This window comes from Anguilla anguilla, chromosome 3 (assembly GCF_013347855.1).
Source record: "Anguilla anguilla isolate fAngAng1 chromosome 3, fAngAng1.pri, whole genome shotgun sequence".
Taxonomy (NCBI): domain Eukaryota; kingdom Metazoa; phylum Chordata; class Actinopteri; order Anguilliformes; family Anguillidae; genus Anguilla; species Anguilla anguilla.
This window is the reverse complement of record NC_049203.1, coordinates 57,957,309-57,974,238: the sequence shown is the minus strand read 5'-3', so window position 1 is coordinate 57,974,238 and position 16,930 is coordinate 57,957,309. Positions and strand designations below refer to the sequence as shown.

At 41.3% G+C, this 16,930-nt stretch overlaps 2 protein-coding genes across 2 annotated transcripts; both read left to right on the top strand.

The window, feature by feature from the left end:
- The first annotated feature begins 1,657 nt into the window (after nt 1–1,657).
- actl6b (actin-like 6B) lies at nt 1,658–11,347 on the top strand. The gene is made up of 14 exons (XM_035408042.1): nt 1,658–1,959; nt 2,585–2,661; nt 4,019–4,184; nt 4,891–4,991; nt 5,090–5,187; nt 5,776–5,870; nt 6,936–7,042; nt 7,530–7,619; nt 7,924–7,985; nt 8,268–8,382; nt 8,670–8,750; nt 9,215–9,310; nt 9,900–9,986; nt 10,793–11,347. The coding sequence occupies exons 1-14, from the start codon at nt 1,935–1,937 to the stop codon at nt 10,871–10,873; spliced, it is 1,281 nt and encodes a 426-aa protein (XP_035263933.1). The 5' UTR covers nt 1,658–1,934; the 3' UTR covers nt 10,874–11,347.
- Nucleotides 11,348–11,467: 120 nt separating this feature from the next.
- LOC118222442 (SPRY domain-containing SOCS box protein 4) lies at nt 11,468–15,751 on the top strand. The gene is made up of 4 exons (XM_035408043.1): nt 11,468–13,211; nt 13,549–13,630; nt 13,800–14,632; nt 15,189–15,751. Exons 3-4 carry the CDS (start codon nt 13,918–13,920, stop codon nt 15,332–15,334), a joined length of 861 nt encoding a protein of 286 aa, XP_035263934.1. The 5' UTR covers nt 11,468–13,211; nt 13,549–13,630; nt 13,800–13,917; the 3' UTR covers nt 15,335–15,751.
- Nucleotides 15,752–16,930: the final 1,179 nt, after the last annotated feature.

Here is a 16,930-nt window from a genome sequence, read left to right as displayed (position 1 = left end):
TGCTAGTATTTTAATCTTAAACATGAACAGAGAGAAATTATTTCCCCATGTTTGTGCTTGATAGGCTAAAACATGACACTGTGATACAAAGGAGACCTTCGTTTTGCCATGTACCGAACCCTCAATAGGCTGTTCTGCATAGAGGAACGACCCCCCCCCCCCCCCCCCTTTCCCCCCCCGCAACATAGACCAATAATGGTATGTCCCACCTGCCCCGTTCTCCACCAAGCCTCATTAGGGAGTGTAGTAACGGAGGATGGGTTGCCTAGCAACAGCCTTAGCAAAGGGTAGAGATGTACTCTTATTCACAATTTGAAACATAGTTAAAGGCTCACAAGCAGCCATGTACCCACACAGACTGGTACCTATACGTATAGCATGGGTAACACTAAAGAATATACATGCACGCATACATACATTAATACGCACATATAGCCTACATACAGTAAACGCACCTAGTGGCAGCAGTGCATGCTGAAAAACGGAAACCGATAGCTGTTTAAGTAGCTCCCCGCCCCTTGAGAAAAAAACTCCTGCACATTACGATGGTTGTTGGAAAGCCCAGTGTCTGCATGATCTAGCATACTATGTGTTAAGATCAGTTCATGAAACTACAATAAAATGTGCCGTTATTAATTTGTACTGCTGTCAAACAGTATGTATATTGTAGCTTCATAAAGGCGCCGTACATAATTACTACTAGCTACATTGATTTAGATCATTACGATCCATGTTAACTGGGTTTATCGCTCCAGTTTATTTACTTACTTATTTATTTATTTATTTCTAAGCTCTTCTCTCCAGAATTTCACTCGTTGCTTGTACCTCTCTACGCCTACCTCAAACATATGGCCGTGTGCCTACACTTCACTTGCTTTGTATTTGCATTCGATTTTTGGGTTTGACGATAAAATAAAATATTTAACAATAAAAAAATGCTAAATGAGTTTGTAAATCTTATAGGCTGCATCGATAATCATATCACACAAAAGACGACTGATTAGAGGCTAGAGTTAATCTGTTCTACCAAACATGCTGTAGTCACGCCTCGCCCCTTTCCATTCCAGAAGCGTTACAATTGTACAATTGTTGCGGAATTAGTAAAGTTCAGAAGATCAAGAAGTGGCTTTAAGGCGACTATGAAGTTAAATCTACTAGTCTTATATGTTACCAACCCCAGTATTGTGTTGCATTCAAACATTTAAAACAGCTGCCTAGAGTAAGGTTTAAATATGTAAAGCATAGGTGGTGCAAATGGTTTCGGACGCTTTTTTACTGCGTCGCTGGTTGGACCCTCATAATCAAACATTACTGAATACATTTTATGCATCAGTACAGCCTAAATTAAATAATAAATACTAAATAATTTAATCCAACGCAAATGTTGCCTATCTTGACAACATTTAGTGAGTAAATACAACCATATTTTATTATATTTTATAAATGGAAATTTGACTACTAAATGATCATACATTTTTGCAATATACTCTAAAATACATTGTGCATCACCTGAGGAGAGTTTGCAAGCAGGTCTATCCAAACCGTTGGGTAAGTTGCGGGGACCACAACCTTTAAGTCCCCATTCGCCTTGCCAGCCAATAGCAATATTCCCTGGTAGCCATCGCTCTCTTCTATTGGTCTATTGCAAAGAGAGACATCGGTAGAGAAAGGGAACTCGAAGGGGGTGCAGGAGCTTGAGGGGGAATTTTCGGTTGTCCGCCTCCGAATAATTCTATAGGCTACATGCATCACCTACTGCAAACCCAAAATCTTACACCCTCCACAACCTCTCTGAGCCTCAATTGACCCGATTATCACAATCATTTGACATTTCATTTTGTTTTTGTTTTTTCAAAATATTTATTTAGCTTTTTCCGCTAGCGAGATTGTCGATTTTTTATTTTGGGGAATCAGAATTATATTTAGATGACAATATGAGTGGCGGGGTTTATGGCGGAGGTAAGATCATTGTCGTTCTTGTTTGTATCTTCATATACAACGAAACAAACATGCTGTCGTTTCCGATTTTTAGAATACAACAAGCTATGCACATGCAAAAAAGGATGCAGTGAACGGAAAGCTAGCATGGATGAAATTAACGTCCAGGGTTTATGATTCCTGTGGCAAACACATGCGCACACACAGGAAGAAAAGGATAGTCATTGAAAAGAGAACAGGTTAAGAAATCAGTCTCTCAGGCCGACATATTAACTGATACGTGCATGAATGCCGCTATATGTACCTGGACGTGTGGATGTGAGTGCTTATTACACTCATTGTTTCTCACGTGCGTGCAAGTTTTGAGATTGGTCTACGACTTGCGTCATTTGGGGCGGGGTTCATTTAAATAGATATAATGCTCTGCCAATGTATATACAAGTCAGATGTCAAACTCATATATTGACAAGTTCAAATATTAATATTTAAATACACCCCCCCCCCCCTTTCTTAAACCACGGTGGCAGTTAAAGAAGATCAGGTTCGACGTATTTGCCCATTAGTTAGGAAATGGGAGGTCCTTGTCATCACAGTGGCATTTGTTTTGGTTAATTAGACTCCACCCTTCACCACTCTCTTTCCACAGATGAAGTAGGAGCCCTTGTGTTTGACATTGGCTCTTTCTCCACTAGAGCAGGATATGCTGGTGAGGACTGTCCCAAGGTGAGTTCCAGGAATGGGAAGGCACATCCTTTTCTTATGAACTTAGTGTAGGCTATAGCATAATTGAATGCCCCTCCGTCACAGCTATGAATGCTGCAGTATTGGCATATGTGGAACAATAGCTGAACTACTGGATCCAAGACACAAGGGCAGCTGTTCTGCAAGGTTCATATTTAAAGTGGTATGGTATTTTCATTTTTTGTTTTTTTACTTTAATGTTTTATTTGCATATAAACATCAAGCTGAAAAGAACTGAGCACATAACAGTAAAACATGCATTACACATTTCCTCGAGAACAGCAAGCCTAAGTCATATTCAAATTAATGCCTTAGAATGATCTTTGAAAGCATTAAAGGGGCTAAAAATAATCAGTAAGAAAGACATGAATGTGCTCCATACGGTAATACCATTCCTGTACTATCAAAGAGCTGGAACAGCTATTTTACATAGTATCAGAATTCATTTAAAATGATGGTACTCAGATACTTGGTGCTAGGTAGGATTGTCCATGATGTTGGACAAAAAATAAAAATACTAATTGCTGCATATTATTTTAAGTATATAAGGTAGCTACACTATATGACCAAAAGTATATGTAATAGATGCCTCTTGGTCTGGGGCTGTTATTCATGGTTTGGGCTAGGCCCCTTAGTTCCAGTGAAGGGAAATCTTAATGTAATAACATTGTAGATGATTACGTGTTTCCAACTTTGTGGCGACAGTTTGGGGAAGGTTCTTTCCTGTTTCAGCATGACAATGCTCCTGGGCACACAGCAAGGTCCATGTAGAAATGGTTTTGTCGAGATTAGTGTGTAAGAATTTTACTGGCCTGCACAGAGCCCTGACCTCCACCCCACCCAACACCTTTGGGATCAATTGGAAAGCCAACTGCGAGCCAGGCCTAAACGCCAAATCAGTGTGCGACCTCACTAATGCTCTTCTGGCTGAATGTAAATCTCTGCAGCATTGCTTCAACATCTAGTATAAAGCCTTCCCAGATGAGTGGATGTTGTAATAGCAGCACAGGATTGACTAACTCCACATTACTGCCCATAATTTTGGATGAGATGTTGGATGTTAAGTGTCCACATACTATTGGCCTTGTAGTGTATCTCTGCCACAAAATCTGAGGTCTCTGTATGTCAGCCTTAGCTGATATAGCCTTTTGGCCTCTTTCTCCCTCTTTTTTTGTGAGATCATGTTCCAGTTTCCTTGTGTGGGCAAATGCCTGCTTCCTCTCCCTCACCTTGTTTCTTCCCTTCCTCTATGTGCTCCTCATCCCATCACCTTCCCTTCTCAAACCTCTGTCCTTCGATCCTGTCTCCTTTCATTTCCCTCCATCCTCCTTACCCTCAGGCCGATTTCCCAACCTCCCTGGGGGTGCTGGTGGAGGAAGAGGGTGGAGGCGAGCTGGGGGCAGAGCAGGAGAAGGCAGCAGGGAGAACCTTTTACCTGGACACCAATGCGCTGCACGTGGCCCGGGCTGGGGTGGAGCTCTTCTCTCCCCTGAAGAATGGCATGAGTTGGGTGTCAACCACCTTGCCTCACTAAAAATCTCTCTCTGACCAAAATCTGCTCCACAGAATTGACTTCTGTTGTTCATATGTATCACTATACTTATTATGGCTTGGAATTATGTTATACATTTTAAAGGGAAGCCCAGGTATTGTTTCTGATTGGTGTCAATTCTGAATTTGATCGAGAATTGCTGAATTGACAATGGACGATATGTTGCTATAACGTTATTTTACATCTGACTTACCAGGTAGCATTAGTAAATGGTTAGCATTGTTTGCAGTGGTAAGTGGCAAATATTTTTGGAGGCTTGTGGAGATATATTTATCAAAATAAATGAATTCATAATTTAATAGAATTCATAATTTAATAGAATTGACCTAAACTCTGTTATGTTTATGTAGCAAGCATGGTGTTCCACAGTATATCTAGTAAATACATGGTTCAATCAACTGGGCAGTACCATATATGCTAATGGTAGTTCTAATTAACACCTACAGTGTGTCAAGCATTTGAAATGTGCTACTAAACACAGTGCAACATGATATGTCTTACAATCTTGTGTCTTGCTGACCTGTACAATGACGTGTGTGCCTGTGTGTGTTTGTGTGTGTGCACGTGCCTGTGTATCTGTGTGCATGTATGCGTGTTTGCATGCATGCACATGTGTGAATGTATGAGTGCATGTGTGTATATATGCATGTATATTTCAGTTGAGGACTGGGAAGCCTTCCAGGCCATACTGGACCACACCTACTGCAAGCACATCAAGTCAGAACCCAGCCTGCATCCAGTGCTGATGTCTGAAGCTCCAGTGAGTACATTATTCCTCATACGTCAGTCTGCACAAACAGCTTCAGGTGCTGATTCATTTCTGTGTTTGCATGTGTAACGCTACTCTGTGTGTTGCAGTGGAACACGCGGGCAAAGAGGGAGAAGCTCACAGAGCTGATGTTTGAACACTACAATATCCCAGCGTTCTTCCTCTGCAAGACAGCAGTGTTAACAGCGTATCCCCCAATCTAGCTCCCGCCCCCCCCGCCGTGGCTGTACGGCTCATGAAGGGTATGTGCTTTCTGCCTGCATTCAGTCTGTCAGTGTAGCAGATCAGCCTAGTCAGATTAGGTATTCAGTTGGTGTGCAAGTTAAGCGGTCAGTCAGTCTGTGTGCCAGTCTCAGTCCATACATGTGTGTCAGTAAGTTTCAGGATACAACTCAACCACTGTGAGGTACTGTTAAAGTAGACTGTGCTAATAGCTCTATGTTAGTGTGGAAGTGTTATGATCTGGTTATAACCTAGTCACACTGAACTGATCTGGTCACACTGAGAATGCTGTAGTGTGGATGTAAGCCATAATGGCACCAGCAGTTATTTTCTCAAAGGCACACCACACAGAATTTCTATTTGTTCAACATGACTCTTAATAATATGCTTTCAGGTATTTAATGCTATATTTCAATAAATCACATTGACAGGGATTCCCAGCAACTGCTATTATTATTGCTCAATATTTTTTTTTTTGCAAATTTGCAAATTAATGAGAATATCTGTTAGGCTGTCAGTCACATGTAGAGGTGTGTCCTTGACATGATCTCAGATTTGCTAATGGGAGGGCGACTGGTCTTGTGCTTGATAGTGGAGCCACACACACAACTGCCATCCCAGTGCATGATGGGTATGTCCTTCAGCAAGGTACGTATCAAACAGTCATTCATACCTGGTGTTCACTTAAACACATATATTGATTTGGGTTTAGCATAAAATGCTGTGTTGGGCTTATGTTGTTGCTTTATTGGACTATTTTTGATTGTCAGTTCTTTTTTTGGTATTGTTGGTTACATTTAAATGACTTAAAATTAACTTGAGAGCATGGACATACACATGTGAGTACACACACACACACACACACACACACACACATTGTGTCTTGGGGATACTGCCCTGATTTTGGGAAACCATCCAAATGACACCTCATGCCATATCCTGTGAGTAAGACTGATTTAAAATGAGCTGGAAATCTGTGTAAGAACTAATTATGTGACTCTTGAACAGGGCTATGAAAATTGATTATGCAATTCAAATATGTGATTGTGGGACGTAATACAAAAACTGTGTGAAATGATACAGTGTACATTTCCAATGTTTTCATATATGTTTGAAATTGTAGTTGCTCCTCCTGTAATGCAGCACCAATATGCAAGACCAAGGTGAACTGGCTGCATGGTGGTTTAGTCACAGTGTGTTCTTCTTTAGGAGGTGGTTTTAGTCACAGTGTGTTCTGCTCCAGAAGGTGGTTTAGTTACAGTATGTTCTCCTTCAGGAGGTGGATTTAGTCACAGTGTGCTCTGCTCCACAAGGTGGTTTAGTCACAGTGTGTTCTGCTCCAGGAGGTGGTTTAGTCACAGTGTGCTGTGCTCCACAAGGTGGTTTAGTCACAGTGTGTTCTTCTTTAGGAGGTGGTTTTAGTCACAGTGTGTTCTTCTTTAGGAGGTGGTTTTAGTCACAGTGTTTTCTACTCCAGAAGGTGGTTTAGTCACAGTGTGTTCTTCTTTAGGAGGTGGTTTTAGTCACAGTGTTTTCTACTCCAGAAGGTGGTTTAGTCACAGTGTGTTCTGCTTCAGGAGGTGGTTTTAGTCACAGCGTGTTCTCCTTCAGGAGGTGGTTTAGTCACAGTGTGTCCTGTTCCAAAAGGTGGTTTAGTCTCAGTGTGTTCTATTCCAGAAGGTGGTCGAGCATGTTCAGTCTGTTCTTCTACAGGCATTGTCAAATCTCCTCTGGCTGGGGACTTCATCACCATGCAGTGCAGGGAGCTGTTCCAGGAGATGAACATTGACATAACCCCTCCATACATGATCGCTGCCAAGGTGCTTTTCTCTGTCTCTGCTTGTCACCCAGTCTGTCTCTCCCACTGCCTGTTTGTTCATATCGTTCACTGTCTGTCTCATTATCTTTCTTACCACCTAGTCTCATTTATCATACTGTATGTCTGTCCTACTCAATGCCTCTGATCCTTCTCAGTATCTCTCTCTCTCTCTATTACTGATTGAGTATGCCTCATTCACTTTCTGACTACTTATTTGTCGCTGTATGATACAGCAGTAACAAGGCAGTCAGAGAGAATGAGTCAGGCATCTTTCAAATTTTGTCATCTGTATTTGTCTCACCCTCAAACTTCTGTCTCATTTCTTTATCTATTCCTCATTCCAGCTTTTGCAACTTCTTTTGTTTTATGTATCCTTTTATCAATTTCTCTTTCTCGTCTGCCCTCATGTCTTTCTTGCAGTTGGTTATTTGCTATTCATGCACTTCTCTCTTCCCTCATACACTCTCTCCTTCTACCTCTCCCCATAGGAGCCAGTGAGAGAGGGAGCACCCCCAAACTGGACAAAGAAAGACAAACTTCCACCTGTCACCAAGTCCTGGCACACTTACATGTGCAATGTAGGGAATCTGTACCATTTCTATATATTGCACTTACTCATAAGCCACTGCTACTTTGTGCTGCTATCGCTTTGGCTGCCACTGTTGAAATTAATTAAACAAATATCTCAACAAACTGTGGTGACATGCTGAACTCGTCACTTTATAAATGATCTAAGAATGTGAATAAATTGGGTTGAAGCACATCAAAAAAAAGTGGGCTGTGCATTATAATATGCCTGACATTAGTTGAAAACCTTAAAACTCTTTGTTACAGTATTTTAGATCAAGCTCTGGCTCTCTTTTTGTCCCTCTTTGCTGTCAGGAGGTGATTCAGGATTTCCAAGCGTCTGTACTGCAGGTATCCGACTCCCCCTACGATGAACAGTAAGTGGTGTGGTCCTTATCAGACTCTTTTTCCAGGGTTAATGGACTTCACAGGAACTCACAACACAAGCCCATGCACCAATACGTATAGACACAGAATAAGATCTACAAACAATATGCAAGCTGTTATCAGCCCTTATTTATATCTTTCATGAACTGATGTATTTATTTTTGGAAACGTTTTCACAGTTTTTGTTCTATTAATAACTGATGTGTGAAGATGTGCCAGTTTGTATTCTCATCTGTCCTTCCTGTTTGCCCTGTCCTCTAACTTGCTGTTAGAGTGGCTGCCCAGATGCCCACCGTGCACTATGAGATGCCTAGCGGCTACGCCACTGACTATGGCGCTGAGAGACTGCGTATCCCAGAGGGCCTCTTTGACCCCTCCAATGTCAAGGTCACCATGCTGTCTCAGTTGTACTGATGTGTAGCTTAATTTCAACACTTTTTCGGAATATATTTGAATACTGTATGTGGATTTTTATTTCACTACAGTGTATTGTTTATTTTGTTGAAAGGTTATATGCAAATGTAAAATGTTTCCATTTGACCTGGCAGAAAATTGACTGGCCAAAGGCAACTTAGTTCTCTTTCTCTCCTGTTCCTTCCTCTTCAACCCTCTCTCTTGTACCCTCCCCACATCTCCTCTCTCTCTCTCTCTCTCTCTCTCTCTCTCTCCATCAGGGTCTTTCTGGGAACACTATGTTGGGAGTAGGACATGTGGTCACAACCAGCATTGGCATGTGTGACATTGACATCCGGCCTGTAGGTGCCTCCACCATCATGTGAATGCATTAGATAGGGGCGTAACCAGGACCTAAAAAATACTGAGGCCAAGAGACTCAGCTGGGGTGGGGTTGGGGTGGAGGGTTAGGTGGGGGTATACTCTTTTTTCCCCTTTCGTTTAGCCATTTAATTGAGGGTTATTTTTAGGGTGTAAATGCTGTATTTATCCCTCTAGATTAGGCTTAAACTGGAGAAAATATTGAAGATCATTCATTCCTTTCCTACATGAGTTGCAACTGATGTTCTTACTAAAGAATTAAATTAAATATAGGCTTCGGAAATGGACATGAAAAAAATACTGAGCACATGACCTTGGTATCCTCAATGGTAGCTACGCCTTGGTGTTACAGTGTGTTTGCGTGCATGTGTGGTTGTGTGCAGGCACGTGTGTGTGTTCACGCTTGTGTGTGCATGTAATAACACCTGCGAATCTATGTGTGCAGGGTCTGTACGGGAGTGTCATCGTCACTGGAGGGAACACCTTGCTCCAGGGTTTCACAGAGAGGCTTAATAGGGAATTGTCCCAGAAGGCACCTCCGGTAGGCCTGCACCACTCTTACCCATAAATGGAGCCAGACTGACTATTTCTTTTGATTGCCAAATGGTGTTGTACGCCACAACCTTACAGTGTTGGGGGAGCACTGACAAGCAAACTCTGATGAAAAATCTTTTATTGCTGTCTATTCATCCATTCTTATTTTCATGTATCTGTGTTTCAAGGTACTGTATCTCTCTCTCAGGTTCTCATTCTCTTCATTATCCCTGTATTATTTCTCTTTGTCTTTCTTCAATCTGGTACCTGTATTTATATCCTCACTAAGAGGCATACTGCATATCCTGATGTAAATAGATTTTTTCATTTATACATTTTTCAGAAGCAGCATCCAAAGTGAATTCTCTCACTCTGAGATAACAGGTTATAAGTAGTTGAGCAGTGTGCTGGGATGCTGTTTTCTCTTAGCTTCTTTCTTTCAGAATTGGTTTTCCCCACTATATAGGTACCTGCAAGCTGGCTGTGGGTGACAGTCTGAATATGATATATGAAAGATGCTGTCCTGATTTGGCTGTGTAAAAATGAGATGGGGTTTTAAAACTAAAAAAGGTTTTCATTTTTCTCTCCTTGTACAGAGTATGAGGCTGAAGCTCATAGCGAGCAATAGCTCTATGGAGCGTCGGTTTAGCCCGTGGATTGGAGGTTCTATACTGGCCTCGCTGGTGAGAAAGGGCGGAAGGAGAAGGGGGGGGGTCACACAGAATAATAATAAAATAGGGTTAAGTGAGTTGTGGTGTCATTGCTACTAAAAACAGGAGCTCCATCAACTGGGTTTGTTTGTAAGAAGCAATAGAACAATTCCATAAACACCAACAGAGACTGGGGCATATTACTTCCTGCTAATATCTACAGTACTGAAAGTATGGCTAAAAAATCCACCAGTAGCTGTTGGTGTTCTGTTGGTTGTTAAGCACATACTGCATGATTGGTGGACCTCCTCTCTGCAGATAAGGTGACATCACAGTTGTATTTCTCTATTTTAATACGCCTGGTCACTGCCTGGTGCACACTGGTTTCACACTGTCTGTGCTTTGACACCGTGCACTTGAAAATCTGGTGACAGCTTGCTAAATATACTTTATTCCAATACTGACATTTGGATTTTTTTATTTTTTTTTTGGAGAGGTGACTGAAAAAATCAGTGGGATAGAAAGAGATATACTGACAAACTGTAAAAAAGGTGAAAGAACAGCCCTTTCGATTGTCTATTGTGAATATACACTGACTTTGAGTATGCGCATTGCAATAATGCAACATGCAAAGAGGTGACATATTTCCCAAATTAGTTTTATTAATTTATTCTCCCAAATTGTCCCTCTCTCAAATTAAAACTGGCTTAATTGGTATTGAAAAGGTTAGATTTATTTGTGTTCCAGACATTCCGGCATGGGAAGTTGAATGTACAGTGTTTTTAATTGGGAAAAGAAATCTTCTCTAATTTAAATGATATTTTCTCTGTATGTCTCAGGGTACCTTTCAGCAGATGTGGATCTCTAAGCAAGAGTATGAGGAAGGGGGCAAACAGAGCGTGGAGAGAAAATGCCCCTGAAAGACACCTCTTTATCTACATGCACAAACGATAGGGGCAAACGAAAGGCAAAAACTGACTGCCAGCTAACGAAGAACAAATGCCATCATCCAAGCCCATACTCTCTCCTGTTCTAAATACACGTCTGTTTTCTCTCAGTCTTTCCTTCCGTAAACTGCTCCTCTGGCTTTTCTGTCTGGCCGTTTCCTCTTCATCACTTTCTCCCTTGTTCTGCCCCTGGCCCTCTCTCTATCTGCAGCTGCGTCTATCACCAGCATTCTTGCATGTTTCCCTGTCGGTCTGTCTTTGCTCCACCCATATACCCCATTTTGCACCCATGAAACCCAAGGTGGTGGGACTGTTTAACCCAATGGCGGATTAGGCTGGGGCAGATCTCATTCATTGTGAGCCGGTGTGACTCGCGTAAGCTCAAGTCCATTCAGTCTGACCTTTGAAATTACATTCAGGCAAATAAACATGAACAAACAGAACCCATACTGATTGTCCTTGTTGAATTTATTGCACCTGATTCATGTTCCAGTTCTTACAAACATGCCATACAGAATAGAGCAAAGCATTAAGGTCTGTTTCTTATTTCACATATTTATAGAGATTTCCTCTTTAAAAGATTTTCTTTTATATTTAATATGTTTATATGTGGTGTCTTTGACACAGTTAAGATACTTGTGGTTCAGCGGTTATATCCAACTACCTCCCCTAGACACATTGGCTTGCCAAAAGTCCACCACTCTTGACCATTATTTTTAATGAAAAGTAGAGACAAAAATATGTTTTAAAGCATTGGGTAATACGTAGCTGGAGACTTAATACACAAACTGTCTTTGTCAGGACTATAAGCCACTAGACTAGTATTGAGACCTTGTATTATCAGCGCCTAAAGTAAATTTAACTCCTAACCACAGAGCTCACAGCAGATAATTAGCCGCTAGGAATGTTTGGTTCTCAGAACATGGCCCCCGAATGTCAGGAAAGTTTGGGTAAATGTACAGAGCCTCCTTATGGAAAATTCCAGTGGGATTCCCGTGAGAAATTTCCAATGGGATTCCCATAGGAAAGTTCTCATGAGAATATCATTGGATTCCCATTGTGAAACATGGGATTTTAATGGGAATCCAGTGGGTTTCTCGTCAGAAAAGTCATTTATTGGGCATTCTTTCATAATCCAGGTTGGATTTTGATGGATTATTTAATTGATGGTCATGGGATTGTCGTGGGGTTTCTCTCATGATGAAATTATAAAATGAGCGTAATTGGACATCTCGATTGCCACTCATGCTCATTTCATCATTTCATTATGAAAGAAACCTTGCAGCTACCTTTCTAATTATTTTTGCAGTTTGAATTTCAAAACGGAACATTCTAAGGTTGTTCCTTCAAAGTTCTTTCTGAGTTTAAGGTAAAGTTCAAGGCACATCCGAGAAACTGGACAAATGTATCCACTGGACAAATTTCCTCAGGAATGATAGCAATGTCAAAAAAACACTAATTTCAATACATTCACTCAGTGCATTCTTTAAGTCCCATTCTCAAGCCCCATACTTCAGGCATATCACAGAAAAACCACCACTTCAGTGAATATACAAATGGTCCCACAGTCCATTTAACGTTTCAGTCACCGAACTCTACATGTATGGATAGTGTTCCCCGTGACTATCACATAAAACAGTCGTGCTACTTTGGCGCCATCCACCGGCAACAACCCGATAGACTAGAATAAACCTGTTTGCAGGATAGGCTTGACCCACTCAATTATATTTCGCTTTCACAGTTGACATAATTTGGAGTTCTGTCTCTGAAAAAGAAGTTCGGTAAGCAACAATAATCAATTATGGGTGTCATCTTGTTGAATTATTTTGAAACTGATATTATTAAAAATATCGTTTAAAAAAACTTGTACTTACGATCGATGCAATTATAATTAGTTTATCCTAAAATATAATAGAGAATTTGTATATAACAGACATGAGCCCATGTCACGTGTTACGAAGGACGGGATTTCCTTGTCACCTTCAAGTAATGTGATGCCTGTGATCGGAGGAAGGCATGCGGTGTTCCTCGAGTGAAAATGACAGACAAGCATCCCATCGTTTTTACCATAAAGCAGACGTCAGTGGCTTCGCAGTCCTTGACTCTATGGACTCACATGACGTTACGACGATGTTGGAGTGTGCTGTTCCCGCTTCGGAGGTCGCCAGACAAAGAATGGGATCAGACACTGAAAACAGTTACGCACATACACGGGGAGAGATAAGTAGTACTTATATAGGCTGCTACCCAAATCGAGCTGGATTTCAGCGAAAGAGGACAGAGAAAGAAATATTTGGGTGAATATTGAGAGGTAAGACTATATGTATGACACCATATAAACAATGTTTGTTACACGGGAGAGCATATCTTACAGCGTGGACCTATAGGTTATATTCCCTTTTGGGTAATTTATAGGTAACTGGGAGATGTATCTTCTTAATTGGTTTATTGTATAAAGGGGTGACTGTTACAGCAACATACTAATCAATTGAAATATTGTGTGTCTGGGTATGTTGATATTTTAATGGTTTAAGCTTGTAGTGACATGAGAAGGATTTGATGTGCTATACAGTAACTGTGATTCATAGCATGGGAGGCCGTGTAATGTAGCCCAGTGTAATACTGCATTCATTTTTGCTGGCATCCAGGAGACATAATCAGATAGAGGAATAAGTGGACCACCGGTTGGATTCCTTGCTGCTGTGGGTTAGTGGATTAGTAAAGTGTGAGGTAAGTGCATGTTTAACAAAACTTTTACATTAAGCCAACAGTAAACATTACGGTGGTTGGATGTTCCATTCTGGCCATGTGCAGTAATTAAGTAACACATTCAATGTAGTGTCTATTTTACAAAAATTGCGCTGTGTAACAGTCATGGATTTCTCTTTTATATCCTCAGTACTCTGGAGGTCTCCATCCTTTTGCCTTGTGATTGAAAAGCGCTGAAATTGAGACAGCATCAGAGTGTGGCCTAGGCACTTTCAGAGTCTCAGTGAGCATCAGCACGTCAGTGTGGAATGGGCCTCACTCTTTGCCGGTGGCTGTGTCCTGACCGCACTTGGAGAAAAAGGGCCCCGCCCTCTTTGTCCTCCTCACCCTTCCACCCTCTGGCTGTGACCACACCGTTCCGACTGGCTGTCCTGTTGGACGGCCCGCCTGCCTGCTTCACTGGCCCCAAGTCCTCTTGGAGCCCCGTGCACCACTCCCCCAACTTCTCCCTCTCCCGGGACGGGACTGTGGCTCAGCGCACTCCTGCGGAGCAGAGCACGGACGGGGTGCGAGGGGCAGAGGGGGAGCAGGGTGGGCTGCACGTGTGGGCGGTAGACTGGGACCCAGCAGAGAGGGGGAGCCATGCCGTGCTGGGGGTGTCCACTCAACACTGCCCCCTGCAGGCGTCTGGGTACACAGCGCTGGTGGGAGGAGACGCTGAGTCTTGGGGCTGGGAGCTGGGCTCCAATGAGGTTTGGCACAACGGCGTGCCGTGCGGCCGCTACCCCAGGATGGGGACAGAGCTGGGGGAACAGGAGCGAGAGCAGCGCCCTCTGCTGGCCGTGCCAGGTCGTGTGCTGATGGTGCTGGACGGGGATGCTGGGACTCTGGGCTTTGTGGTGGACGGCTGCTTCCTGGGCATGGCTGTGTGGAATCTGCCTCTCGGGGTGCGGCTCTTTCCTGCAGTGAGCAGTGTGTGGGGGGGGTCCCGCATCACCCTGCGCTATCTCAATGGAGGACCCAGTGAGTATTGCTTACCAGGGCAATTCATCTAGCCAAGCATTACATTACATTACAGACATTTAGCAGAGGCTCTTATCCAGATATGTATCCCCAACCATTAAGGATATGTATTTGTCTAAGAATGAGAAGCTGTACAAGATCTTTTTATTGGTAATGCCATGTACTAAAAACTTTACAGCTAATTGAACGGTGTATGTCATTTGGACAGGGATATGGTGGCTAACCAATCACATACAAGGCAGGGTATTTGAGTTCACCAATGTGACAGCACAATTTTATGTTACTTGGGAACTTTATCGATTATGTTTGATCAAACGCTAGATTGGAATTTTCTTATCAGTTCTGGCCAATAACTCCTGCATGCCTTATGGTCCATGAAGAATCTGATCGGTGTGCCTCAACGTATCAAGTTGTACTGAATGTCTTGTGCTGAATGCACTGCTTTAGTGTCACTGTGCCTCTAGTGAAGGATTCATCATATTTTGGCTGAACACTTTGCTTTTGAGCTGTGAAAGATCTCTGACAACCTGCTTTCACTCCTCCTCTTGTCTCCTAGGAGAGCCCCCGTCACTCACATCTCTGTGCCGCCTCTCAGTCCGCTTGTCCCTGGGGAGGGACAGGGAGACACCCCCTGCCCTGGAGAGACTCCTCTGGCATGTCCCACCTGGTCTAAAGCCACTTCTCAGGAACAGCACTTGCTAGCACTGTAAGGACACACCCCCCTCTGTCCCCAAGACCCGTCTGCCCTCCAGTACATTATGCTCCTACAGACATTTGATATAATCAACTCTGATTGACTCATGTTTTAGAATAAGTATTTTATCATATGTGTTTATTTGTATTTTTTCCTAATTATTTATGGTTGTATCTTCAGATAGGAATTGGATAATTAATTTTAGGTGTGTTTTTGGATTCAGGGTGATTCTTTTCTTTCAGTAAATTGTTTGTTTTAATAGTAGCTCTTTTAATTACAAGATTGAGCTATCTATTCTTATGTAAGCCCATCATTTTATAAAATCAGGGGAGTCAAATATAGGATACAAAAGACAGGATCTATTTTAATCATTTTGATTTTGCAGACACAGATTAAGCCTAGTCATTGACTAAATTCAATTTTGAATGGAGATTCAATTTTATGTATAATGTATATAATATATTTAATTTATATATAATTTCTGCTTACTTGTACAATGATGATATTTGATGATATTTGTAATGTATAGTATGAAATAAACTATATCTAAATTTTTATGCTGCATGTCACTCATACATATATATATATATATATTACTATGTAATTTTGATATCAACATGTGTTTATTTATCCATTGCTTGAGATGTAGCTTGATTTTTTAAAATTTTGATTCAACAAGGAGTGTGAACATCAGTTACAGGTGCCTTTGTAAATATCTTTCCGTATGATCAGCTGAGACAGTGAGATCACTTCATATGAGACAAACACACAGTTGTAAGGCTATACAGGAAAGTAATCATTTCAGAGATAATCAATTTTTATATTTACCTTTGCTTGAAAGTGTTTTAAGTAAAGTGAAAGGTTATAAAAGCTGGTGACATATGTCAACCCTCTGGTAAGAACTATGCTGCTGTGTTTCAGAAAGGCTTGGCATGCTGTTTTTCCTGTCCTCACACACAGACACATAGTGCAGGTGTGTGAACTTCATTCCTGAACATGTATAGCTGGTTTGGTGGGTGTGTGTGCGGAAACTTTGGAAAATAAATCAAGAATAAGAATAAATGAAAAGTATATTTCCTCCAGCTAGTTTTAATTGCTGAAAGACAATCCAGAATAAGTTTTTCAAAACTGTTAGCTGCTGAACTAAGCTTGCATATGCTCAGTAGACTATGTCTGGGGCTTCCATCCCCAAATTCTTTCCTGGCAATCTTTCATAAAAAAACAAAAAACAAATGTTAATTTGATCTTAAATATTGAGCACTACTGTGAGCTCCAAATGTATTTCCACAAATGAAAATGGAATGGAATTTAAAAAAAAAAAGATATTATAAAGATAACTGTAGTGTTTCTTCCATCCTGTTATCAGTAATGGTGTCTGATTTACAAATAGTCTATATGGTCTGTAGACTTTACTTATTTTGGAAATGTCTTTTTTGATGAACTAATCAAATTTGTGAAAATGTAAGAGCTACCATCATTGGGTCGAAATACATTTCTTAAGGTAAAAAATTAAACAATGTAATAATTACTTTTGAAGTATTCGTTTTTAGGTGAAATGTTAAGACTTCAAAATTGTGAAATGAAATTAGATTCAACAGAACAAA